Here is a 27,739-nt window from a genome sequence, read left to right as displayed (position 1 = left end):
AAGTTTGGTCACCATGTGCGCTAGCTGCTCCCGGGAGGGTACTGAAAGTTTGGTGACGATCGGCGCAGCGGTTCTCGAGATATATTGAAAAAACTAAGGGGGGGGGGGCAAAAAAATGCCCCCCACCGCCTTGAAGGTTAATGGTTTGCCAATGATTGCGAGCAATATATCAAGCATTTACTGCATAACTGGTAACAACTGAAAGGTTTATATCACTATATTTTGTTATGAGACCTTGCATTAGAAAATATTTCCCAACGTTTTGCATCTTGCTGCGGCGACAGACAAGTGCCTGGAATAACAATGAAAGATCTACCGAATGTTCCATTCTGCGATATCGTAGCTCTACTAGTTTACAAGCTGTAAGTCCTGTCAAACGTCAAAATAGTGGAAATAAGATCTTTGATGGCCTCTGATGATACGTTTCATCTTATCCAAAGCATGACGCCAGTCTTTTCTTAATTGGCTTTGGCAATCTTTCAAGCACCACTGAACGTTTATCGTTACGTGGCTAAAAGCCTGAGTGTACGAGTACTAGGGGGAGAGGCGTAAAAAGAGCCCGACCCTCCGCATTGCTTTGTGCAATGATCAGACCAATGCAACTGCCACGCGTGGCTTAACTCTTCTTTAGCTTAAACATAAAACAAAATAAAAAAACCCAGCATTTCAATCAATGATAAAACATTTTTGTATGACATTCAATCTAAGACTTAAGAGAGCTCACGTAGTTATTTCCGAGCTCATCCAGGCCTTTAAAAAACAGACAGACGTTAGTCATTCTTTTTTATGCAAAGATAATGCAAATTCAGGGAAATCAGCAACAAGCTAATAAACCGTGATAAACGCAAAAAAAATCCGAACCCAGTTCATTTAAGTTTATTTAGCGTTCTGCCATTTCTAACTCTAACATCAACAATTGCGTTCCACTTTGAAGGCTAGACGACCGGCTTGCAATTAATTCCAACCACATCACGACGATTAGGATAGACGTCTCTCTCTACGACATATCCTCTGTGGGCTTATCCCTCCCTTATCAGGCGTCAGCAGAACATATATCTGCCGAATGGGCCGGCTCTCTCGGTTGTTCTTGCATGATTGATGGCAGAGTGTGTGTCGTGCTCGGTACGGCTCCCCAAGGTGTGCTGAGGGATCGACACAGGCTCAGTTCGCGGCCACCTGTGCCGATGCTACCAATGAGTCTGTGCTATTTGGTGATACATGCTTGTAGTTAGAGTTGGAAATGTGCGATGTGCTGGCGGATTGATGGCTAGATCTTTTTAAACACTGTATTGGTGTGCCGTTTAATTTTGCCAGTTTCTTCACATGCCGTTACATCCGGCAACAGTGGGCTAGTATATCATGAAAAATAAAGTAACCAGAGCCGTTTTAATCAATAAGCTGGATTTGAAAATAACCGACAAATTCACTTATTTTCATTTCCATTCAACTATTTTTTCGTTTTAGAAGTGCTCGAATCGATCCAAGGTATAATTATTTATTGTGTAGGCATGAATCATGTATTTAGTATCGACCTGCAAAATATCACCGTGGTCTATGCAATATCCAGTCGGTCTCAAAGATATTCAATGTTATTAGCTTTGACATTCTTTTGCGGTAAACTGCAAAAGTGACCAATTATTTTTGCCACACGCTATAATTGTCATCAATGACCAGTGCTCAATTGCTCATATTTGAATATTGAATGCATTTACCTCGACCCCTGTCATAGAAAAAGTGCTCCCCCTCTCAGTGAACTTACTTAGGCCCATGTCCAACAAATTATCTGTCTGTGCTGGCCCATGCTCGGCGCCCCCGCCTCTGTCCGTTACCGATCGATCAGCCCCTGGACTCTCTCATCCCCAGAGTGTCCCGAGTTCAGAAACATCCCAGACCCCAACGTCAAGGTGGCCATTCTGAACCGACAAGTGACCGGCAAGGCCATCTTCGAGTGCCCGAGGGGCTACCAAAAGGTCGGCGCCCACGAGGCGTACTGTCAGGTGAATGGACAGTGGTCGCAACAGCCGCCCACCTGTGAAGGTCAGTCAGAGCCAGTTCCGGTCTCTCTCTCTCTCTCTCTCTCTCTCTCTCTCTCTCTCTCTCTCTCTCTCTCTCTCTCTCTCTCTCTCTCTCTCTCTCTCTCTCTCTCTCTCTCTCTCTCTCTCTCTCTCTCTCTCTCTCTCTCTCTCTCTCTCTCTCTCTCTCTCTCTCTCTCTCTCTCTCTCTCTCTCTCTCTCTCTCTCTCTCTCTCTCTCTCTCTCTCTCTCTCTCTCTCTCTCTCTCTCTCTCTCTCTCTCTCTCTCTCTCTCTCTCTCTCTCTCTCTCTCTCTCTCTCTCTCTCTCTCTCTCTCTCTCTCTTTCACATTCTATCACTGTTTGAAGTTTTCTTGAACCTTTTTGTTCTTTGACGGACCCAACCACTTGCTAAATCAAGTCCGTTCTACATATGCGAATATAATCAATCGATACCTAACCATGCTACTCGCCAACTAATTAGGTGCATACGTGCTTACATTCAATATTCAGGTACTCATTTTACAGCTTGTTCACATCACAAACTGATTGCTTTCAACTTGTTTGTGCAATTAACATCGCTATACTCAGCTTAAACCGCTAGGGAAATGTTTTCCCTTTTTAGCAACGTATCCTTCATTCCCCATATGCATGTCCATTGCACATGCGTCTTATGCCCACAGAGCTGCTGTGCCAAACGCCCGAGGTGCCCGAGAACGGCATGATGACGCCCCAGGACGCGCCGCACATGGTCGGTGACGTCATCCAGTTCTCATGCAAGCACGGCTACATGATGGAGGGTCAGCCGATCGTCGAGTGCCTCGAGACCCGGGAGTGGTCTCGGGAGATACCGCAATGTGAGTCCTCTCCGCCGCGGCGCGGTGTGGTTGTGGTGATAAAGGAGAGAACGCGACATATGGCGCACTGGTGGCATTAAAGGGACTATCCCACCTTCTAAAATGTTGTTAAAACCAGTTAAATTGTGCCCGACTTTATAGATTGGATGACCAGGAACACGGTTCTGGCATTTATTTTTCATTAAACATCTTAGGCTTCCCATATTCCAAACACAAACTTTCAAATATGTGACGTCACAGCCCAAAATTACCTCCTTCCTCAGGCCACATTACTGTCATAAAGCTGATTCTTTTTACTCTGTAAGCACCACAACAAAGTTCAGACCAAGTTTTAAGCGATTTTTCAACGAACAAACCCATTTAAATCAGAATGACTAAACGAGGTGACGTCACACTAACGGTCGCTCCATGTTGAAGATAGGGCCTTGTACAAGGCCCATTTTCAAATGAAGGGAACGAATTTCTTCAACACCAAGAGGCCACGGGGGTTGCAACCTAGATATATAGTGGTTTCTGAACCTCGCCGCAAGCTTGGCTATCTCAACTCAAACCCCATGTTAAAGGTGGGATAGTCCCTTTAATCTCTAAGGATAAATGCGTTGCTCAGAGTCACTGATTATAGAATGTAGTGAGTTTATTTGAAGAGTTGGCTTAGCACCATAACTGATCAGATGACTATGTAGTTTTGTATTTAATTGCCTTTTCTTTCATATTGATGGGAAAATTGATATGGATTATTTTTTGTTATATTTGACCATGTTTCTTGTGTACCGCGTACTTGTGACCAACAACTTTCAAATGTCTGTCGGTAATTGACGAGTGCATAGGCCATGTAAAGCTCGATAGCTGCCCGATCAGTATTCAGAATGTCTTATTCGCCGTCTATCTCCGTCAGGCGTGCGGGCGTGCACGTACCCCGGCTCGACGATCGGTGGCACCATCTCCAAGGTGAAGTTCTACTACTCCATCAACGAGGTGGTGGTCTTCACGTGCGACAACGGTCTGGAGCTGGTCGGAGAGCACACTCTCGAGTGTCTGCCCGGCGGCGTCTGGTCTAGCCGCATCCCCAGTTGCGTGGGCAGGACGCTCTAGAAGATCAAACAGCGCGCGAGGAGAAGGTCGGCTTCCTCTCGAGGGTGATTACAGGATGATGGAGGCACCCATTTCGGCAGTGTGACCAGCGGACCAAGAGTTAATCACTGGCCCATCAGTGAATCATTGGACCAGGTGAAAGCGGCTGCGAGAGCTGCTCGTATACCTTCTGTGCTCCTGTGGGCTGTTCAATACCACGTTAGATGTGTGGATAAACGTGCCATGCCGTGGCTATTAAGGCCACTCAGAGTGGCCCAGCACTAAAGACATCGCGGAGACTCCTGGAGAGGTCACTGTTCTTGTTCATGAACTCATCTTAGCGAGAATACTGTTCGTAATACTCAGCTGTTTGAATTGTCAACGATGTCAATAGGTATGTAGATATGTGGGCATTCTGTACACCAGATGTAGACTTCTTTCGCTTTGAGAGCAAGGCTTTGGCGCTACAACCATTGCTAGATCTATCTCTTTGTCAATCAAGGCTGATTGTTTGACGCTGACGCTTATCAGATACATTGTTGTTATGCGAGTTCTCGGCTATATGTTGCATGTGCCGGACTATTAGGCGACTCCAATGCTGGGTTGTCTGGCTGCGAGCCGCGAGCTCTCTAGCTCTTGAGCGCTCCCCTGTGACTGACTCCGGTTGTATCGTGCAGAAAGCGCACCGCAGTTTGGCGCGCCCAGCGACCTGCGACGACGTTTTCCTTTATGTATGTTATGTGCCCTGTACATAGTTGCGCAGTTTCAGCTCCCATTACTGGCAGTTACCGCGCAGTTTGTTGTAATTGACATGGGCAGCGAAATGAACTCAGGCGGGTCCTGGTCATTTACCGGGACCCGGTGTGGGTCTCGCGACGGCTGGCTTCCGGTGGGCTCTGTAGACGGGTGCGGTTTGTTGTCTGTCTGTCCCCAGACAATCAGCTGCTAGACGGAGGTCAGACAGATGGGTCCCCAGACGCTGGAGAGCAAAATCGAACGCGACCGGTTTGTTACCGAGAATAGCCTGCCAGATACTGTCACCGAACTGTCGGCTGGCTGGATCGCCCTGTCGATACAGTGATTGTCGTAACTGTCAGCTACAACTGTGTTCGCGGGCAGCTGTGAGTGACAGTGACTGTAGCCTACTCTCGTCTGAAGCTGACTGTCAATGACCCTCACCCACACTTCCGCCGACCGGTTGCCGACGAGCCCCTCGCGGCGGAGGGAGCGGTAGCCCCTCCGCCCACGGGGAGGGGCTAAGCTGCGACCCACGGGGCGGTACGGCTGGACTGATGTGTCCGCGGACCGGGAAGGGCGGACCTGAACGGCCGCGAAGGTGCCAGATCCGCTGATCACCACCCTTCCCTGTCTGCCCCGCCAACCTGGACAGGAGCCAGAACGGTCAGTGACCGCGCGACGAGAGAAAAACGGAGACTATGTGAGGCTGCCATGAATATTCTAATGATTCGAAAAAAACGGCGACAACGGATATGCTGATGCTATAAAAAATAGTGAATAGCCGAAACTTGTAATATGGATGACCCTTTCAGCAGTCACATTGAATGCTCTCAGTTCTCATCACTTTGTTTGTTCTCGATTACATAACCCTGCGGTGCGGCAAAGCATGCTAATGTTACCGTTATGTAATGCAGATTATTCATATTCAGAAGATGCACGTATGGCGCGCCCAGATTCCGATATCTCTAGCGATTGACCTTACATCAAATGTAGTGGTGGCGTTGTTAGTGTGGCGGGTCGCCGCGCGATGGCGCTGCAGTTCCGTTGTATATCATAGTGCCCTTCCATATTGTGGTCTGTGGGCTCCTCGGGGACTGCGCGGCACACCGATGATGGCGCCGGACATCCCCCGTCGCGGGCCACTGTTTCTGACGCGAGCGCTGCGCTCGCCCTAGCTTGTTTTCCAATAAACTCTGGTGTACCGGTGCCTGTGCGTTGGATGCGGTGACGTATTTCCCTTGGGGACTGGCGACGACGCGCCCTGACACTGTGCCCACGGCCCGGCAGCTGCACTGACCTTATAGCCGATCGACTGACCAGACAGAAACACCGGGGGGCGTTCGGTGACCTTTAGGCGAGATTCAGCAAGATAGACAGTGTCTCCCTCAGAGACCGCAGGGTCAATAATCGCTGTCAAAATGACCGAGCTTCGGGTTTCGTTTCAATCAAGATAAAGTAATTATTTGTACCTACAGTTTCAAACCAATAGCGGGATTGCCGCCCGCCCACTACAGTATCACTGCAATTGATTTCTAGATACATGCATGAAATTCAAACAAATGACTTATCGCAAAAATAAGTGATTGGGACCATGATTACAAATTACTTTGTTATTGAAGAATGTACCTCATTATACAGTGTGAATGCATCATTTGATGCTCTTTCCTTGCGATTCATTATAATCAATAACTATAATTGACTTGGAATAGGTAGAAGCATCTCGGAGTCAGAACCTTAGCCACACATGAAAGACACATCTAGTTGCAAGCCATGAAGACTAAACGGGCAGGAAGGATTGGCCTTGGCTAGTGTTCCGAGTAGTGCGGCACAGCATATCTTCAGGCGCACACCACACCTGCCATCTAGCGGCGAGCATGGAAGATGAATCGGGAGTAGTGCGGCACAGCATATCTTCAGGCGCCCACCACACCTGCCATCTTGCGGCGAGTATGGAAAATGGATTGGGAGTATTGCGGCACACCATGCCTTCAGGCGTATAACGCTCCTGCCATCTAGCGGAGAGTATTCAAGACGATGCGGAGTAATGCGGCACACCATACTTTCAGGCGCACGACATCCCTGCCATCTATCGGCGAGTTTTCAAGACGAGGCGGGGGCACCGCGGCACAGCATACCTTCAGGCATATAACGCGCCCCTGCCATCCAGCGGCGAAGGTGGAAGCCAATCGTTTGGGCGGGTTGTTCGTGCAATGTCCAGAGCGTCATGTAGGTATGATTCAGATTTCGGAATCAGAATCACACATACCTACTCGGTTCATTTTTGTTTATGAATTGGGATAACTGACCGTTCAACGATCATGCAATACATCAAGGCAGCCGTTGTATAAACGCCAGAAAAAAATATGAGAAATAAGCCAAGCAAAATTATCATTCGTGTTTTCCTAAGCAACAGCGATATCCTAACTTAAATCTAGAGGATTTTAACATTCTATTGATGCTTGATGGCCACTTGCGTTCAGAGTTACGAAAATTGGTTTTACTGGACATTCACGATTCTTTCGTGTGCCGACGTATAATTTAGATTTAGAATGGCTGACGTCACCTACATAGCTGGCTGGTGGCAGCTATTCCGCTCATTTTTAGCGACTTCAAATAAATCATAAGATAAGTGAGTGACTTAAGAGTTCTGTTTACTATTCCAGCTATACACTTTCGTTCTGCATATTCACTCCACTAAAACACATTCGTTTGCCAAACCCTGGCTGTATTGTCCAATGACCACCACTAATTGACAATCCCGTGGGTCGATATGTATGGCAGCATTTCACAATTGCTGCCAGAGGCGTGCCAGCCGCTACCCTGCATTGCTGAGCATTGCTACAACTATCACACAGCGTCACACATCACACACGAAACTAGCTTATGTGCTGGGCACCTCTCATACAGCCACACACGTCGCACTTTCTACAGCCAAAGCGCCACAAATCAGACACGGACAACTGACGTGCTGGGCACCTCTCATTAAACAACATAGGTGACATATTCTACAGCCACACAGCGCTCGGCAAAAAAAAAAAAATTGACGGTACAACGGCGGACAGCCAAGTTCTTTGCTTACTGCTCATCACCAGAAATATGAAAACCTCCATGTAGGTCGGGCACGCGGTTCCAGGCATCTTCTTTGTCAAAATCGTCTAAAGCTTAGTATGGATCCCCACTAGGGCCCTCGCATGTAAGCGCCTGCACCCATTGAGCTAATGTTGTGGCTTTCAAATGCGCCCCACTTCTCAATAACAGTTGCAAGAGCATTCATCAACTTCAACAGCAAACAGTCATTCATGGCTCGTACTCGCACATTAACAAACATACATTTGCCTATAAATCAGCCATGCGCGAACATTTGTACACATTTTCATACGAGCTTAACATTCGTACAACATTTATCACGTACTGACCAACAGCCTTCTCACCAAGCACACACGCACTCATTTGCGCCTATCACACATCAAATACGGCCAACTTGTTGTCATTAGAAAAACTGCAGCTGTCACTAAAGCCAAAGGTTGTCCGAGCAAATGACCAAGTCCGATTTCAAGGCTGAAACCATAGATGAAACAGACTCTTCTCGCAGTCAGTAAATCACATGCAAGCGCGAGTATATGTTTTTAATATGCTCTCGCGTGCGATTTCCTGACTGCAGAAAGACTGTTTCAGCCCTAACTCTTATTCCATTGAGGTGAAGCAAATTGTTGCATCCAGGATGTCCAACGGAATCGCATGAGGAAAACGAGACCGCAAGTCACAAAACAGCTGCGAAATATTTTTGAACGATAATGCCACGGACAAAGATTCGGAAGACTGCGATATCCGGTTATTTGACCAAAGGGCCACAGTTTGAAAAAGGTGTAATCATCTGAATGGAGCATAAAGATGGAAACTAAGAAACGCTTAGATGTAGGGGCTGCCAATTCAGTACCCAAACTACTGGATAAGAAAAGATGGACGAGGTGGCGTGTGCCAAAACCGCACAAGATCGAATCAGAAAATATTGGCGGGAGAAGCTCGGGCGTTTTCGACAAGCTCACAATTCACAGCTAGTCCAAGGTTCATCAGATGATTCGTATCATACAGTTATGAACGCGGAAACAACCGTCGTCAGGTTTCGTGCTAGCGATGCACAAAAAAAAAATCGCAGTCGACAGTAGTTTACCAATGTAATAATCATGTCCAAAGGCGCAAAACTTGCACTAAATTTCCTACGCCACCGGCCTGGAAATAGATTTGGGCTAACACAGCGGCTGAGTACACCCAACACCTTGGACGGCATGGAAAGGCGAATAACAAGGCGCATCTAACAAACACCGGTTATAACACGCTGCCCATGTATGAACAACACCAGGCAGTGGTCTAATTGAACTACGGTAGCCGGTCACCATTCGATGGCACCTAAACAGCCGGCGTGCCGCGGTGAACTGAGCTTCACAAGCGGGATATTGAGCGATACCAACACCTAGAAAACGGGCTTCCAAAAAATGACACCGTAAGGTCGATCGCGGGGTTCAATTTCCCGCTACCACGTGTGCTATATATCATCTTTCACCAATAAAACAGCTAACGTGCGGCCAACAACAGCACGATCGGTTATTGCGGCCGAATTGACGCCACTAGCGCCATTTGGGGTCAAAGCTCAGCGCCCTCTGCTCTCCCTTTCTAACGGCAGGCCTAAAACTCAGACTCCGACGGAATCCAGACACTTCACAGTCAAATCAGAGCTACTTTCCATCAGCCAGTGGTGGAAACTGGAAGGCGAAGCTTGGATTAAAGCCGCATCTGGCCCGAGCATATCTTTTTATGCAGCTCCTTATCGAGAGGGATGTATGAGCCTTTGCGAGCATCGAAATAGAACAGATCGTCTTTGACCACTTCGATGTTGAAGCCCTCCTTTTGTAGCTCCACTTTCTTGAATTTGTACGTACCTGAAATGAATGGAGAACATTTCAGTTACACTAAAACGGATAGGATGTATATGTACGCAAGTAGAGCCCTAACGACGGTATATCGTTCCATCACCCTTCTACCTTCCTCAGGACCAGCTCATCCGCATCCTCACTTCTCAGGGCTGGCGGTCATCCCACCAGACACACGGTGGCAAAGGCAAGTCCATTATTATTACATCCCATTTATACTTCCATTATACTTCCCATTTATATCAAAGGCAAGTCCACATAGGACAACAAACACCCTCTCTTAGGTGACCGTTCGAGTGGCAGGGCGGTCTGTCCCATCGGGACAATCCCGTCCCACCCCGGAACGGTCTCTGCCGCTGCGGCGCACCGTCAGTGGTCATCATGTTCCAACTATAACACTCTGTCCTATATATCATCCCATAGCTCTGCAATGGCTTATTCAAGTCGGAAAGAGTTAACAAACGAAGATAATTTCAGTAATGACGTTAGTCTGTCCTTCCCCTTCCTCTCACCAGTCATGTCAAGGTGCTTCACTCTCCGGAGGAACAGTGGCTGGGCGTAGGCGGGCAGCGCGCGCTGGATGCCCTTGGCCAGATCGTTGAGGTCTAGGTGCCCGTCCGGGTCAGCCACAGCCGCCATACCGGCCCGACCCTCCACGCCCGGTACCTGGCGGGGTGCGCACAGTCAGAGGGAACAGGCGATACTAGATACAGAGCGAAAGTCGTGAAATTACTTTGCAGTAATGACTTGAAAGAGCGAGCTACCTTGGTTGTGAATACTAATTACTACTGCTCGGTAGGTATTGCAGGGTGTTTTCCTACAAAGGTTAATCGCATCAAAGGCACGGGGCATGACTGACTCCAACACAACATGCAAAGTGCAACAAGCCTGGCGAGTGGCGAATCAATAACTTAACTTATACCACTGCGTACCTTTTCGTTATGAATAAACCCAGTTATGCATTTAAATTTACTCTCCCCCCGTACAAAGCGAGCTCTCAAAGGAGAGACAACCCCACCCCACCCATACGCTCCCTCTACAAGCACCCACCTCGACGCCATAGACGGCTGCCATGGCGGTGCCGACGGTTTTCTGGATGACGCCCTCGACCTCTGTGGTGGAGACGTTCTCGCCCCTCCAGCGGAACGTGTCCCCGGTGCGGTCCTTGAAGTAGAAGTAGCCATCCTCGTCCGCCACCAGGATGTCGCCTGCGGGCGGAGGCAGAGGCGGAGGAAAAAGAGAGGGAGAGATGGAGGTTAGAAGGATGACAGAAATGAGTTGAGTGGCAGCCCCTCATTTTGTGAAACCCACGTCGACAGAAGAAACGACCGATTCAGCAAAGTGAGTTAACGTTTTACCACATAATAAAAATAGTATCACCGAAAAGTCGGAAACATCTATCCTTTCGAGAATAAACATCGATGATCGTACAGAAAAACAACTGACTACTTGAGCTTACCACTAAGCTTACGCACCCGGCAATCCCCGAAGCCAGCTGACCACTCAGCACACATTTTGGACGGACACTGTGCAGCTCCCCACGCTAGAGCTCACCGGATCGGAAGGCGCAGTCTCCTTTCCTGTCGACGTCGTGCACAATCTTCTTGGCGGTGGCCTTCTTGTCGGCGTATCCGTGGAAGTCCCGCACCGGGTTGTTGCGGATCATCATACCTACAAACTCACCCGGCTCATCTGTATGGAGAGAGGCGGGGTAAGAAGTCAGGTTAGAATTAAGGTGAGATGTGATGTTGCCGATGAGGCATGATACAAGATTGAATCAAAGGTCAGGTCAGAGGCAAACAAAGGTGGACGCTAAGGTTGAAGTACACATGAATTCAGACAGGTGAAGTTAAACAACCTGTGTTAGTCAAGAACATGGAAACACTGGTAAAAGAGATACAGACTGTCTGGTAAAGGGGACAGCGGCTGGGACACCGGGGACAGCGGCTGGGACACCTTCATTTGAACAGCAGCAGCAAGGGGACGGCTATCAAATTTTATTCTGATATTTACGTCGAGTCTGCAAAAAGTTACAGTGTAATTTTTGTTGGGCTTATCAAATTAACCGTGCAATAGCATGCCAGCCCATAATCACCATACCGAGTACGGAAATGGAAACGAGCCATGAGCGCGGCCAGTAACTTTCTGCCGTGTCATGCTCGACAACCATCACGGGATACTGCAATCGCGCTGCAGCGCACCGGCCCAATCAACATTGAATGCAACTGCAGCCCCACATTCGCTTACTGATCGCGCGTTTACACGGTGGCCAATAGTCGCAGGTCTCAACTCACCGGCTTTGCACTTGATGCAGAGGCCATTCTCGTCGCGCAGTGGCTCCCCCGTGTCTTCGTCCACCTTGATGAGTTTGCAGGGGTACACCCAGGGCACCAGCGGCGGCACGAAGCCCACGGCGCCCATCTTGCCCTCCATGTTCACTGGAAACACAACGATGCACTCAGGCCAGGTTAGAGTAGGGGCCCACTGCAAAACTCCCAATACTGCATGCATAATCCATACACTGCGCAGAAAAAAATGTTACAATCGCAAAGTAGGCATTTACAAGTAACATAAAATATAACAATAAGGACAGTGCATCATTGGCTGCTTCATGGTACAACTGAAAGTTCACCCATGATAACGATTTGCGCTAATGATAACGATAAATGCTGATTCAATACGCATTGACGATGGCACCAGAGACCATACACCTACTCAAACCGGCCACCTTTCTGTTAAACACAGCCACTGTCACCATCACGCAGCGAACCGATCAACTTATGGCCCATTAGCCAGCCGGAGCCGTTTAGATCCGTCACTAACCGATGTTGGCGTTGCCCTCTGTGGAGCCGTAAAACTCGCAGATTTTGGGGATGTTGAACCGTTTCTGGAACTGCTCCCAGATCTGGGGCCGCAGCCCGTTACCGAACATCATACGGATCTGTGATGGAAGAGGGCGTCGGGTTAGCGTGCGGTCACCTACTGGTGTCAAAACTGCAGCAGTGCACAGGCTACGTCGAACATACGAGCATACGAGTACACTTATCTAGGTTTAAATATAGAATCAAAACGTCTACGTGTTACAGCAGAGCTGGACCAATCGGGAAAGTCGGATGATCCAAAAGTCCACCAATATGGAAACAAGCGGTGATTACGGTTAACGATAACTTCGTATCACACGAACGCCTAAGCGCGCCGACCAGTGGATATAACAAAGCCTGTCTTCTCCGCTGAGCACGGAGCCAGGGGAGATCTGACCTGGTGCTGCTTGTCGTGCGGCTGCTCCGGCTGGTTCAGCAGGTAGCGACACGTCTCACCAATGTACTGGGCCACCTGAAAGGTCAGACAAGGCTACAGTGCGCTGCAAGGAGCACATGGCGGTTTCGGGGGACCTGGAAAGGGTCAGACGAGTTTACAGTAAAATGAACGGGGCAGAGGACAGCTATGGGCGACATGGGACAGGTCACACTCTGGGTCACACCGTCCCCCAGTGCATTTCACGGAGCACACAGCGACTTTGGGCGACACTTAGGTAGCCTACAGTGAACTGTAAGGTGGCACAGGACGGCTAATGGGTGACGTGGGGACAGGCGTTAGGACATCACTGCAGTCAGTCTTCACGCAAAGTGTTCACACCTAATAACATCACCCAAGGAGAGATCACACATGTAACACTCGGCACAGGACAGACAGCATCGCCTAGATCTTATCTGAATAGTGTGCAACTCGAAGGGGGGGGGAGGTAGAAGCGAACAAAAACATAACCAATGTGTGTAGCACCGTCGATATGTGATGAGGTAATAATGACTTAAGCACTGTGTATTGCGTAACTAGTTATTGTAGGTCTGCAATTGCATCTGCGACCACACTCGTCTTGCTAGTATTGCGCATATCAACAAAACAAGCCACTGAACATGGTATCGCTTAAAAATAGAAGCTCCACAAAAATCGAATGAAGAAACCAGGTGCAACTCATTAGATAAGAAAATAATGTAATAAGGAATGATTTACGAAATGTGACCGCCCTGAGCATGTTGACAGGTTCGTTAGAGCTTACATAAGTTACAAGTAAATGCGAATGAGGTGTTGGGATGTTTTCGCCGGCCGTTTGACGACCCGAATTCGGAGTCGGTTTTGAGGACGTATGTCGTAATCGCAATGCTGAAGGACGCAGTTTCAATCCACAACTATCCACATAATCCAACACCTGCAGATGCGAAGGCCAGTCTGCCTCAGTAACTTCTAAAATAATATCCCGTTATCCACCAAAAGGCAGTAGACGTAATGGGATGTTACGCCATTTCTCTGAACTGTTGGCACTATAGGACTATATGACACAGATTCACGCCATAGCCTCAATAGCGGGTATTTTAGGTTCAAACCTTGGCCGCAGTATCAGCGAAAAATAGTGAGACCTGTCCTATAAACGACATTTTCGTAGTAGTTGCAATGTGCTTAATCCGTGTTGTCCACCGTTGGAAAAACGAGCGATTCTGCTGGCCTGATTGCAGTCTGCAACTGCAGGCTGAAGAAGGTCGTCCGGTGTGCATTGCAACCCTGGGAGTTCAGAAACACCGGGGCCGGCTCAACAAGCCTAGGTCACTGATTTTGTAATCTTAGCCCAGTAAATGCCACGGTTGGTGAAATATGGCGACCACTTCAGTATTGTTGCAGTAGCTACTAGCTACATTTCAGAATCGAGACGGTTATTGAAAAATAAACAATATTAAATGAAGAGGACTTCGGGAGTTTTCAAATAATTGATGCTCGCCCGACCATCTTAATTACTCAAAGCAGGGTGAGCAGCTTTAACGTTTATGAACTTCATTGGATAACGTTCAACTTACTTGACTTTGCCCGTGAACGTCTTTTTACAGTAGGTATCTCACTTGTAAAGAAGGGATTCGGTTAGACCAACCAGCCGTTCGGCCCCTAATTGAGCTGGAGCTTCGCGAAAAAAGCGAGTTGCTCGTGAGAGACAGAAGCGAGGCATGAACGCTCCGCCCTCACTAATCCCGACCCGTAAAAACCGTGCTCAATATTTCATCATCGCTAATCACCTAATGATCCCACAGTCTCAAGGGTTTGTGATTTTTACGCCGTACGTCGAATCAAAGGTCTGGGAACTAACGCTGACAAACGTTTGATATTCATAGCTCGGCATAAGTGAGCGATTAAAATAGCTTGCAATATGAACTGTTGTTATAGACTTATTAGACACTAATGACAACTAGCTTCAGATTAAGGCAAAAACAAGCATGCAAACAGAACAAATTTGTTTTTTTTTTTGACAGAAAAAAAAAAACAGAACAAATTTGTGGTTACCTTGAATCCTAGATAAATCAAAGGTGTTATTTCGAGAGGTCACGTCTTTGTGATCGACATAACAGCTAAGCAGTCTCGATAATTGTTTGGCCCCTTGCCTAGAACGCGCTGCACCACCTAAGCCAATCACAATTATATCTTTGCTGACCAAGCAGTAATACAACTGACACCCAATCGCTTCTTATCTGAGCCCGCTTATGCATAGAACGACTTCTTGTGATTAGTCATTAGTGAAAGACTGAATCGTGCCAGTGGCTTCAGGTGCAGTTTCGCCGCGATTTACTAACTATGTAGACCGATAATTCTTCCATTTACACAATGAATTAGAAACGTACATCGCTAATTGAGCCATACCTCCTGGACAATGAGTAGCACTGCTACACACGAGCCTGCGTGGTCGTATCTTGACCTACTCCCTTCGTGGAATGGGAGAGTGGCGCTTTGGTAACCAGATGAGCTATAATGCATAGAGACAATGCTACTGCAGTGATGCAGGTATGAAGGTAAGTGTAAGGTATGATGGATGTCTTTGGTGTAGAAGTATCCATCGGGCAGCCCGACCATCAAATAGCACTAGTTTGCCTAACGTGACGACGGTTGGAGGATATAACGCACACCACACACTATAGGTACTGAGAGACAAGCACTTCATTCACAAATGAAAGTTTACACAAAACCTGAAAACATCGCGGAAACTCGCATTCAGATCAACTAAACATGCAATCAGGCCCTTGCATTTGACAGCATTTACATAACAGGCATGGCTATGTGCAGAAACATACGATTCCCATGTGTGCAAACCTTATGCAGTATACAGTGGAAGAAGTGACGGGTCTAGGGAGCACATGAAAAGGTGGCAGGTAGAACCGCGACTGATGCATTCGTGCACGGATACTCGGGTCAAAATCATTAGCATACGCATCGAGGCATATCACGGACGTTTATTTATACGTCCGTGAGGCATAGCATATGCATAGATAGAAAGTGCAAGAACGTAGTGCCAGACCCTTTTTTTTTGCATCAGCCTGGTTCCATCCACCGATGAAACGGAAGATATTTGACAATATCTGATTCATTCAAACAGGGATAAAAGGCAATATGTACAGTGAAGTGTGCATTGTGCAATACTTGGAGAGGCATGCCATCGATGTGTCATAACGTTGTTAGTTCCCATACACTTCCCTAATCGTATATTGACATTGCTACTCCCCAGTTCCAGGGGTACGCTCTTGAGGAGACGATTGAATGGTGGTAGGAGAATGAATTTACAGTACACCACTCCCTCTCCTCCTAGGAGCGTACCCCGTCTGCCCCGCAGGTGCCCCGCAGGGATCCCCGGTGAGGAGTGGGATCAGGGCGTACCCCGGCTGCCCCGCAGAGACCCCCGGTGAGTAGGAACCAGAGCGTACCGTGCAGCCGTGCTCAGATACGTCCCTCCAGTAACCGGAGGCGGTGAAGCGGCGGCGCGTCACCACGCTCGCGCCGTGCGTCAGCATGATGCCCACGCCCAGCATGCCGCCGGCCGAGTGGTACAGTGGCAGCGGGTCGTAGATGACGTCCGTCACGCGTACGGCGAACATGTGCACGATACCGGCCGTGAAGAACACGAACCTGCGGCACCGAGCGGCCGCCGAGCCGGGTTAGTGGGCGCGCCGCCACCGGGCCCGCGGGCCGCTACAGCATGCCTGCCGCCGGCGCCGGCGGGCGGCGCGGTGCAGTGCGGCGCTCCTGCCGCTACCACAGCGGCGTCTTACCGTGCACTGGTACTGGACGCAGTCGGCCCAGAAGCGGCTCACGGAGAACTTGCGCCGCTGCACGACGGTGGCGCCGTGCAGCAGCGCGCAGCCGGTGCCCATGCAGCCGCCGGACGTGTGGTACTGCGGCAGCGGTGAGTACAGCACATCCGACTGCTGCCACCCCATCGAGTGGTACGTGCCGATGGCCATGAACAGGTAGCTGGGGCAGAGGCGGACGGCTCAAAGACCCGGCAGGCGCGGTGCGGCCCGGCACAGGGGGCGCGCAGGAGGCGCCCAAGAGGTGCAGACGCTCGATGAGATCGAGCTCCCCATCGGGTTAATTTTGTGTTTAGGTTGAATCTTAACTACAGGGATGATAGGCGACGATCTACGAAATAAAATGACGGTAAAATCAACGCCAAACAAACACAGCAAGCAAACAGACGTAAGTTAAATAACAAGGAAAAGAAAATGGTATGAAATTAAGTCATTCACACATTATCATTTAACCAAGTCGCACACGAAGGCCAAATGCAGTATGCAATCTGGTGAAGTCAAATTGGATTGAAAGCAACCATGCAGAACACGTTTTGGCTGCCTACACTCGGGTAGCCCCGTATAGCTGATGTCTAACGACAGTTTGCATTGGATTCATGCTAATTTTGGTCTCTAGTGGCTTTATGTGGTCTGATGACTAGGTACTTCTTTCACTTTTGCTTATGTTCGAGGAAGCCCCACCACATTCTATCAGTAGCAGTGGTCAACAGAAACGAAATAAAATGAACTCTGGACGTGCTCACGCAAACAAACGAGCATGTCCTGAGCAGTGCGCAGCAGAACTGTTCAGCAACTGCGACATTTATCTACCAGAAAATACCATCAAATCTGGTGTTATCGGCATTCATTCATTTCAGCTACCAGTGATCGAATGTGAACTTCGGACGATATCGTATCTTTATTTGGCAAGCCCGTACCTAGGATGTGTATTGTGTATCGTAACTTAGCACTATCCATCAGTTTAAATAAACCAAGTGAGAGCTCTGGCGTAAAGATCCGGTACGGCATCAGACATAAATGTTATCAGTAAAACAGAAACGCCGCGAAACGTGTTTTGTGAAACAAAAATATTCTTGTGACGACCCTGAACGTGCCCTGTGGCCTAAACTTAAATGAAATATCATATCTTTTCACGTCCCTCTCCGAGCCTTACACTAATAAACTTGTATGCTGTTCACTTTACATTCCTTCCACGTACGTACACGCCGAAGGACTTCTCAGCACGTATCTGAAAGTATATCTCACGGCCAGTAACGGCATGGCGATACATCTTCGATGATCCATGATGGGTCCCGCTAGGGCTTGTGGACCGGGATACGCCCAAAGACGTTCCCCAACCATAGCGGGCCCCAGGGAATCTGCAGGGTCATACCAGATGCCACCCTTCCCCTCCCCTGTGAAAAGAGCGGGCCCCAGAGGCCGCGCAGGGTCCCACCAGAGGTCGAGCTGGCCAATGTTTACACTGGGAGTGTCGAGTGTCGAATGATGACGCTGCAGCCCACACAGGATTTCGGTGTCCGATCTGTAGTTGGACACTGGAGGGGTCAGGGTCTGTTGGCGATGAGGATTAACGGAATGGCTGAATTAGTGACTTATTCCCTATTCCACTTTTACCCATTTTTGCAGTGCTAATTAGTAATTGCTGAATATCGACAAGCTTTTTAGTACCAATGCCATGTAGCGCATTCAATCTGCATTACGTGAAAAATTCAGCAACTCTGCATAACTGTTATGCATTATCATTATCTGCAAGCTCGAGAATGAAAAAAACTGGCTTCAGCTGAATAAGGTTAAGGCCAGCATTCAGCAAGATTCAGAAGATGTGTTTCAATAAGATCCATCATCGTAAAAATGTATTACATCCTGGCATATGACCAAGGACAACTCCTTTTGGTGAGAAAAGAACGTTTGTGACGTATGTGCAAAAATCCCCTATGTTTTAACCTTCCAGGCGGTGGGGGGGGGGGCAATTTTTTGCCCCCCCCCTTTAGTTTTTTCAATATATCTCGAGAACCGCTGCGCCGATCGTCACCAAACTTTCAGTACCCTCCCGGGAGCAGCTAGCGCACATGGTGACCAAAAATTTTTCCAAAGGCTATGATAGGTTGGCCGCTAATGACGTCAGAGTGACGTCATTTTTGCCATTTTCGACCCAAAAAAAGGTTTCGCGGGAAGAGCTGTCAGGCCTACAGCTTTAGAGATACAGAAAAATGTTTCAGACATAAAAGGTGTAAAATTAAAAGGGCTACAAAACTGCTATTTCGGTTTTTCAAATTTTTTGGATTTTGACCCCCAAAAATCAAAAAATAGATTTTTTGAATATAATAGCCAAAAATTCCAAAAAGTTTTTTGAATTTCGAAAAAACCGGAATATATGTGATAGCCCCTACCGCCTTCTATCTACATACCAAATTTGAGATCGATACCTCTTTTTTTGGCGAAGTTATAGCGAAAAAACTGTTCAAAATTGATGACGTCAAATTTTCAAACTCAATTTTTAGCAATTCTAGACCTCGTAGCGCAAAAAAAAGACCACCATTAGACTCCCCGTGACGAGCTGCATCGAATCGATACCCATTTTATGCATAAATATCAACTTTGAAATTTGACCTTTTTTGACCTGACCTTGACCTGACCTCCACCAGAAAGTGACCCAAACCGTACCTGATGGTCTTATAACCAACACCATTGAGTTGGAAATGAAAAACTGGCCATAAAACATGCATCGCATAACCTTAGTTAAGTTGGGCTCATGTGGTGACCCTTGGTGACCTTTGGTGACCTGACCTGTGACCTGACCTGGTATGACCAGTGACCTCTAATAGCAACATATGTACTAGACAACTGACGCCTTATCGCTGATTTTCGACAAAATGCGTTTTACTCGGTGTTATAACGCTTTCCCTAGAAGCCCCGTGAACGGTGAAACATTTTATCTTTGACCTGACCTGTGACGTCATCGGTGACCCCGAGGTCAATGAAATTTGGTTTCCCTCAACAAATTTGACAGGGCTATCGAACGCCGTTTGAATTTTCCGGATCCGTCCAGTAGTTTCGGAGATACGGGGGGGGGGCAAAAAAGTGCCCCCCCCCCGCGCGGAAGGTGGCTGGTAGGCCCACCGCCTGCCGGGTTAATGACCAATTATTTCTGAAGCTAAGATGTGCAGCCCGTTATAGCGATCCACTGCAGATAAAAATAAAACTGAAACTTCCTGTTCCTATAAAGCTGAGACATACTCAGGGTCACGTGTCATACTCCTAAGAGAGCGAGGAGATAAAACGTGCTGTCTTCTACAGATTATTTAGACAAAATGTCACCCTTCTTCTAATTACGAATACACTAGGCGGATTCATAAACAGCGCATTGCGCTTGCAATGCTTGACATTGTTTTAAATCAACTAAAAAATATATCAAAACAGTAATGCGATTACAAAATTCGAATAGCTATGCATTTAAAGAAGCGAAATAAAAATTATCAACCTACGCTTATTTATAACGTAAAATTAATTTTACAATTGTTTTGTGTAACATCTCAACGCCTAAAATAATATGTCGTCATCACGAATCCCGCGCACTGCGTCACGCCGTCGAGATCCGTGTCTGTCGGCTAAAAATGCGTCACCGCCCACCGGGCCGGTTCAACCTGTTTGGACCAATCAGTCGTCACCCCCCCCCCCCCCCGACCCCTGACCCCTGACCCGGCGCTCACCGCGAGTGTTTGATGATGGCCGCCTTGGGCAGTCCGGTGGTGCCCGACGTGTAGATGTACAGCAGCTTGTCGGCGTAGTTGAGCTTCTCCAGCAGTGTAGGCGGCGAGTGGGGTGCCTCCGACACCAGGGTGTCCAGGTTCACCGAGCCTGCGACCGAACAGGAATATGTTCATCCCTAAGTCAGAAAAAAACAGATGGAGAATGAACACACAAATGCGTTCACCCACTGATCGGCATCATTTATAATTGCTGGTTCTTCAAAAATAGACACGTCACTAAGCCAGCTTCCCATATCGGTAGACCTTTCCCCGTGACTGGCCACGCGCTCGACAACCCGTTTGTTATTTGGCCCATCAGCGGCAGCAGGCGCTTCGGTCACCGCACACGCCCCTAAACAAGTGGCTACAGCGGCGGAGAACGCCGCCCAGCAGTAGCAGAAGCCCTGGACGGGTCAAAGTCCGGCTGGAGGGTTGCAGAGGTGCCTGGTAACGCGAGTAAACAGATCTGCCGGACCCCGCCGGCAGCAGGAATGCCTACATCATTCACGTGCCAGACGCCGACCGTACAGCTTCTTCGAGCTGAATGTAATTGAAACGCCAGCGCGGTGCGATCAATTTTACACGCAGGTGATGATTATAAATTCATAAGTCAGCCAACTTACGCGGCATAGTTCATTACAGTTTCTACTGACATGTTTGATCGTCTCTAGAAGTTTCGGAGTGAGTTTGATGATGATGAATTGGGGTTTTTGGGCGCCCGGACTACAGTGGTCATCGGCGCCCAGAGTGAGTTTACTCTTCTGTTGCACTTTTTTCACATTGAGATCACCAAATGAATTTACTTTGTTCGCTTTCGCCATGCTCCTGCACCACTTTAAGTGGCAGGTTTCGACATCCAACGAGTGGTAACCAGCCCGTGTCAGGCCATGCAACTAAGGCACGGGACTAACCAGTTGTCTTAGGGCGGTGACTGTACCAAGTCAGATGTCGGTGATACTGCGCGCATGAGAACAAGTTTTTGTCATTATACGTAGCAGACGCTGGCTTGACGAGAAAGTAGCTGGAACGGTCTGGGGATGAAGAAAAACGGCTACCGCACAACTGCCAAGTAGCGGCTGCGCCTCGCCTGATTAAGTAGGATAATGCTACTAGTATCGTGCCGTAACGGAGCTTAGCTTTAGGAAAATGAAAGGATGAAATGTTCACTAAATTCAGCCTGGAGGGTAACATAATGAAGTAAAGTCACACGCGACGGTTCCTGGTGCTTGGCGATAAATGATACACGCCGTACTTTCCACTTAGTGGAAAAGTTGCTTGATACAATGAGAACCAAGTGTAACCGACGCCAAATTACCGCACCCCTTTATTTCACTGAAACGCTCAAAAGGCAATATTAAATCATAATCGCATTTGACTAGTTACATTTAATTCTAGAGCCTTCAAGCACCATAAAATACAAGCATGTAAGGAGGAATGAAAACATTTATAGTGCCTATGTTTATAAGGAAGTAGGAACAACTATGTAGACCTGCAAAGTCTCCACATGTAATCGGATCACGAAACTGCTGTGTTATATAACTCTTCTCGAATCTCCGTCGAGATGCTGGATCAGCCAATTGTGCAATAGCTCAAGGCATCAAACATTGCAGGATATGGTTATGATCATGACTGCATTTTGATATAGGTACATTTCGAAGGAAAACATTGGATCGTATATGTAAAGGTATACTTCATAAGTTACCACAACACGTGAATAACGGTTCATCTTAACGGCACGTTACCCATGCGCGTATTTGACCGTGAGGCACACCTACAAACCAGACCTAACTCCGCCCATAGACCCCGCCCCCGCCCCATCCCATTAAGCGCCCATACGCGGGTGTCGGGACCAGTTGAGGAGTCAATCACCGCTAAATAGCGCCGTCATCAGCGGGCGATAGGGACTAATATCGCTACTAGCGACAGCCATCCGCACACGTGTCCACTGTCCAGCGCAACCACCTGTGTCATGAACGGTGGGACGAGAAACACAGGTCCTAATGCCTCCAGCTATTTAAATTAGCCGTGGCGGAAGTCCACCGAAATCGCCTACCTTGTCTTCATTAGTCGTAAAACGCTACACTGAAATCAATGCTTTCATGTGAATACAATTCAAAAAAGCAATGAATTACCCTAGCTTCGAAATAACCGTTGGAATGAACCGCAAGCAGTCAACAGACCAGCGCCCTCCCCACGGCAGTGTGCGCGGGGCGAGATTGCATCCGTCACCCCCGGCGACCGATTGCGCAACAAGCGCGTCTTGCACGGGCCAACCAGCCACGTGGGTGCCGATAAAAGACTCGCGTCGGACGCGCCAGCCTCTTAACCCTCGCCCTGGCAGGGCATTTTTCATAACACGGCCTGGCAGGGGGGGGGGGTGGTCGATGCGACCCCCCCCTCGCGATTGGCTCCTATGGCACTTAGAAACACCAAATTTGGTAGGTAGGTGGGCCCCCTGGAGTTCTCGCCCCTGTGCAAAATTGGTTGCTCTAGGTCAATATTTAGGGGGGTTTTGGGGGGTATAAATGTAAAAATTTCGCTAAAAACAGGTCAAATGTTTTTCGCTTATAACTTTTGATCTAATTAAGATAGAGCAAAAAGAAAAGCACCAGTGAACTCAGCACGTCAAGGCGCGTCGAATGATATACTTTTTAGCTTGCTTAAGTGTACTTAAAGTTTTTTCTTAAATTTTAAGTAAACTTAAATTAATAAATTAAGTTCAAGTTAACCAAATTGCATCATATCGCATATCATTCGATTCGGCTGATCACCAGGAACACAATGATACCATTTTTTAAGCTCTGGCGTCATTATGTGCCAAGTTATTGGCAAAAACGTCATTTGACCTCAGTTGACCTCATTTGACCTGACCCATGGATAAGTACACCAAACAAAGAAGCACCAAGTGACCTGCTGTTAGGTACTGTGGTTTCAAAGCACAAAAGTGATAGAACGAAGCGGATATCTCCAGTATTTACCGAATTTAGTATTTTCCCATAGGCTTAACATTACGACGTAATGACCTCTAACTGACCTAAGGTCAGTGACCTCAAAAAACCCGAACTATATGTTATACAACTCGGTGAACTTAGCACATCCTGAAAGTTTGAAGGAAATCAGTCCAAAACTGTGAGTTGGACAGGTGCAAAAAGAAAATTGAAATTTGACCATGACCTTGTACCGGTTTTTCTGACCTGGTGACCTGACCCAAGGTCACCCGGACCTGAAATTTTAAGGTCATATGTAAAATGCCCCATAGGCTGTACCAAATTTGGCGGCGCGCAAAATCTTCGAAAAACTTTAGGGGGGGTCGCATCGACCCCCCCCCCCCTGCCAGGGCGAGGGTTAACAGATATCACACCCTCTTCCGATTGGGATGGTGTTATTATGGTGGGATAGAGTATGGAGTCACGGGTGTTTCCTAGGTGATTGATAAAATAATGATTCAAAGACTACTTCTTATCTGGCTAGCGACATCTGAAAACAGCATTGCACTTCTTGACGTAACATGAAACACCGTACTTCAAACGGGTGGGCTAAGAGCGCTCAGCAGCAATCGCTTCAAAGGATTCGACCTCTAATACGATAACCAAACCAAACTAGACGAATCCAGTATATGACGTCAACGAAACTTGAGCAAGCATTAAGTTCTGTGAGCTGTGAGATAGCGTAACCTGAGAAAATGTTGGGCGAGAGCCAGGTTCGCCCCATTCATCTTTTCTGACGCTCTTGACTCAGAACTTCACAGCATACCATCAAAATCTATTGACTATCCACTACAAATTCTGGCAATAGTATGTCAGTAGGGGAGGCGCATCATGGACATTGGACATCAACTGAATTGGTGGCGTCACAAAAAAATATGATAAATAATTAAAATGTCATTGATGAGATATTACGTTGGGAACTTTAATAAATCGCTCCACCAATGAAGCCCACACGCAAGTTGGTTTTGTTGTAAACAGCATTCAACAACATTTGTGAGTTTGAGTTACATTTGACTTATCCTAAAGGCCATCGAAATTACACGAAATTTTCGCACCGCATGAAGAAGAGACTCATATGACAGTGACCCTACACGAAAAAAATAATCCCAGCAATGTTCGACGCAATGGTATTGCAGATCACATAATTTCGTGGCGCTTCCCAAGAACCACGTAAAACCTAAATTTATCTTCACACAAAATAAAAATGGAAAATGCCGTCGTTATGAAGAGGAGACAAACTAGCAACATTCGGAAAAACCAAGATGACATCATAACTGGTTTTCTTGGGGCACGTCTCTGGCTGCAGTTTTAAACTGGTATAAATGTTCCAGATGCAAAACTGGAAACTAAATTGACATTATATAATGTACACAAATTTTAAATCTACAGAAAACGAGTCTGCTCATTTGAGGAAGATCTCTCATTGACATTGACGTTCCGTTCGGTCCACCCCGCGGAGACCGGCTTCACTGTTACAAGGTCAGAGGACCGGTTATACCCGGCGGATGAGCGCCCAGCGTGCGAGAGGAGCGGATCAACGTGCATGAACAATGAACATGACGGACAGACGGCACATACCTTTAACGAGCAATGCGTCATCCTCCTTCGAGCCAGTGCAGTAGAGTGGAAAACCTTCACCCAGTTTATCGGAGATGTCCGCGACAGCTGAAAACCGACGGCAGACACCCAGTTTTACATATGTTTAATGTGTTAGGCGAGATACCAGACGAGACATCCCGGGGAGTTGTCAAGAACTGACGGATGAGACAAAGGAGACGGAATAACATTGTAATTTCCGACAACTGAAAATGGCTCGGACAGCGCATTACATGTTTATATGAAATGCATTTAATGCAAAGTTGTGTCCAAGCTGAATGACTCAAGCGAAAAACACGATTTAATATAAGAAAACACAAAATTCCAACACTTATCGCCTTACATAACATCTAATCTTGGGGGCACATGATACAAATCCCCGAGACATATCCTTGTCGCGTCATATCCCAGAACCAAAGCAGATCCCATTATTTACGCCACCCAACCCTGTCCTGTTGATCACGACGGCAGACAATCCGACCGGACAGTCTCATCTACTAAACCGACCCTCTCCCCACAATTCTTGTTCCCTCCACACCCTTTCCGTCAACAATCGTGTTGGAATAATCACCCTTCACATATCTCACCCCACCTATCATTGATCATCTCTTATCTCCAACAACCCCTCGTTTTCCACCCTCCTCGCCCCCTCGATGACCCCCATTCCTCGCATCCCTTGTTTCCCCCACACCCTTCCCCTTTCGATTCCCCTCACCCTCCATCCTCACCGTTGCTCAGCTCGGCGCCATAGATGAGCGCCTTGCAGCCGGCCACCTGTATGCAGTGCACCAGGGGCGTCTCCTTCAGGTTGTAGTTGATGAGTGCCGGCACGACGCCAACCTTGGCCAGACCGAGCCAGGTGCCGACAAACTCGGGTCGGTTCTCGAGGAACAGTGCCACGGCGTCGCCCTTCTTCAGACCGCGGGCCAGGAACACGTTTCCGATCCGGTTGCTGAACTCGTCCAACTGAAAACGGAGAGAGGGAGAAGTTACGAGGAGAAGAAGAGCAAAGTGCGAATGTCGGTTGGTTGCTGTTTTCTATCCAAAAATTAGATAAACACGGCGCCTGCACAAACAGGTACGGAGGACCGAGGATGATATAAATTTAGTGCTTATGTTTATAGGAAATGAGAGGCGTGGAGAAGAACATCACGAAGCTACAAAATTTGGGCGTAAATGTGTACGCCTTGCTGAAGCTTCATCAGCTTATCGGACACGGGACAACAAACCGTTGATGGAGCCAGGGTCAGGGTAAACATCAACTGCGAATTGCACAGTTGTGAGATGTTATGGAGAATGAGAGGACGACCACCCCATATGGAATGATGTAGACAACTACTTTGTAGTCTGTAGGTAGTCTAGCAGAAGCATGCAGAATTGCTTGCATCCAATGATAGGCTATAAAATGAATGAATGAGTCTGAGCTTGCTTGAAATACAAGTTCAAAATGGGAACACTTTGATGTTGGTGCCTCTAAACGAGACTGGGAAGCTAGATCGCCTGGCACAGCCCTCTTCTGAATTCTACCAGTCGCCAGACATAAACAGATGACACAACCACTCATCGATGCCATCCTTTGCAGAGTTGGAGCGATGGCGCCAGGCATTCGACGGCCTTTGGCTTTACACCAGGAGACTGCAGTGAGGCCGGCAGGCAGCCGGAACGGCACAACGCCGCCACGAGAAGAGAGACTGAAGCGATGGTGAGATTTTAGCTCGTGACGAATGTTCCGCGTGCGGAGTCGTTGAGCTTTACTGGTGCTATTGAATCAAGTGTTAACACATTCCAGCCTTTTTTATGCATTCTTCTGTGGTGTTTACAAACGTAAGTCGTAAATAAATGTCAATCACATCCGCGGTATGCATAGGAAGTTCTATCAATCCAAGTGCAAACGGTATTCAATAACGTCCCACCCCAGCTGGCTAACACTTCACATGCCTCTGCTTAGCAAGAGCCAAGAGCGAACTTTCAGTAACGTAACGTTGTGCGGCGATGCCGTCCGGAAGGAGGCCGGAACCGTGCGGATATTCATGGCATGTGTGCCGGCCGTTACGGAAACTGGTAGTGGAGGGTACAATTCAAGGCTTTGTGGAATCGAACAGGAGCAATTGCGGTGCGATAGGAATGTAGCCTGGGAGCGTTACGTCTAATAAGCAGTAAATGCCTGGCATTGGGTCACTAATTCTGAATAATCAATGGTTTTGATGACGGGGAAAAATGGATATATCGGGCAGTGCGGCCAAATTGGTGATGTTGCGGGGAAAGTCACCCCCAATGAAAAGTATAATGCCATCCTCAGAAATTTTAAAATTACATCATCACAACGTTTTTGTTGTGAAAGCATACCTAGTGTAGGAATAAAGACTAAAAATGTTCCAATGTACGATTCGCACCGTCATACTCATACTGTCGCGCTTGCAATGTTTTTTTTTTTACATCTTTGATGACAATATTTGATTTTTTTCTACTTTCCACCAGAGCTTGACGTCAGGTATAGTTTTTCCACATAACTTGTAAAAACTGCACCTAAAATGACACTGAAGACGAGTTTTTTGAAAATAGTGACATCCTCATACGACTTTTTTATACATCCTCCCCCTAATGCTAAACCAATTTGGCCACACTGATATCGGGATGGTTGCTTAGCGTTCTGACCGAGGCCACAACGCTGGGATTGTGACACAT

At 47.7% G+C, this 27,739-nt stretch overlaps 2 protein-coding genes across 5 annotated transcripts in view; one reads left to right on the top strand and one right to left on the bottom strand.

Annotated features, from left to right (window-relative positions):
• The window catches only part of LOC122374436 (sushi, von Willebrand factor type A, EGF and pentraxin domain-containing protein 1-like), an 88,419-nt gene extending 82,537 nt beyond the window's left edge, over positions 1-5,882 (top strand). For all 4 annotated transcript variants that reach the window (XM_043353206.1, XM_043353204.1, XM_043353205.1 and 1 more), the window contains exons 25-27: positions 1,864-2,037; positions 2,694-2,867; positions 3,763-5,882. In XM_043353206.1, coding sequence (XP_043209141.1) covers positions 1,864-2,037; positions 2,694-2,867; positions 3,763-3,959 — 545 coding nt within the window. In that variant the 3' untranslated portion in view covers positions 3,960-5,882. The remainder of the gene's footprint in view (positions 1-1,863; positions 2,038-2,693; positions 2,868-3,762) is intronic.
• A 1,502-nt stretch (positions 5,883-7,384) lies between these two features.
• LOC122374438 (long-chain fatty acid transport protein 1-like) lies at positions 7,385-27,739 on the bottom strand. Its single transcript, XM_043353207.1, has 12 exons — positions 27,710-27,739; positions 25,783-26,020; positions 25,037-25,123; positions 20,433-20,580; positions 16,684-16,885; positions 12,863-12,937; positions 12,428-12,545; positions 11,899-12,042; positions 11,159-11,296; positions 10,655-10,812; positions 10,117-10,270; positions 7,385-9,613 (listed from the first exon to the last, which is right to left on the bottom strand). Exons 1-12 carry the CDS (start codon positions 27,737-27,739, stop codon positions 9,456-9,458), a joined length of 1,650 nt encoding a protein of 549 aa, XP_043209142.1. The 3' UTR covers positions 7,385-9,455.

This window comes from Amphibalanus amphitrite, unplaced genomic scaffold (assembly GCF_019059575.1).
Source record: "Amphibalanus amphitrite isolate SeventyFive unplaced genomic scaffold, NRLGWU_Aamphi_draft 001656F_arrow, whole genome shotgun sequence".
Taxonomy (NCBI): Eukaryota; Metazoa; Arthropoda; class Thecostraca; order Balanomorpha; family Balanidae; genus Amphibalanus; species Amphibalanus amphitrite.
This window is presented reverse-complemented; position numbering and strand designations above follow the sequence as displayed.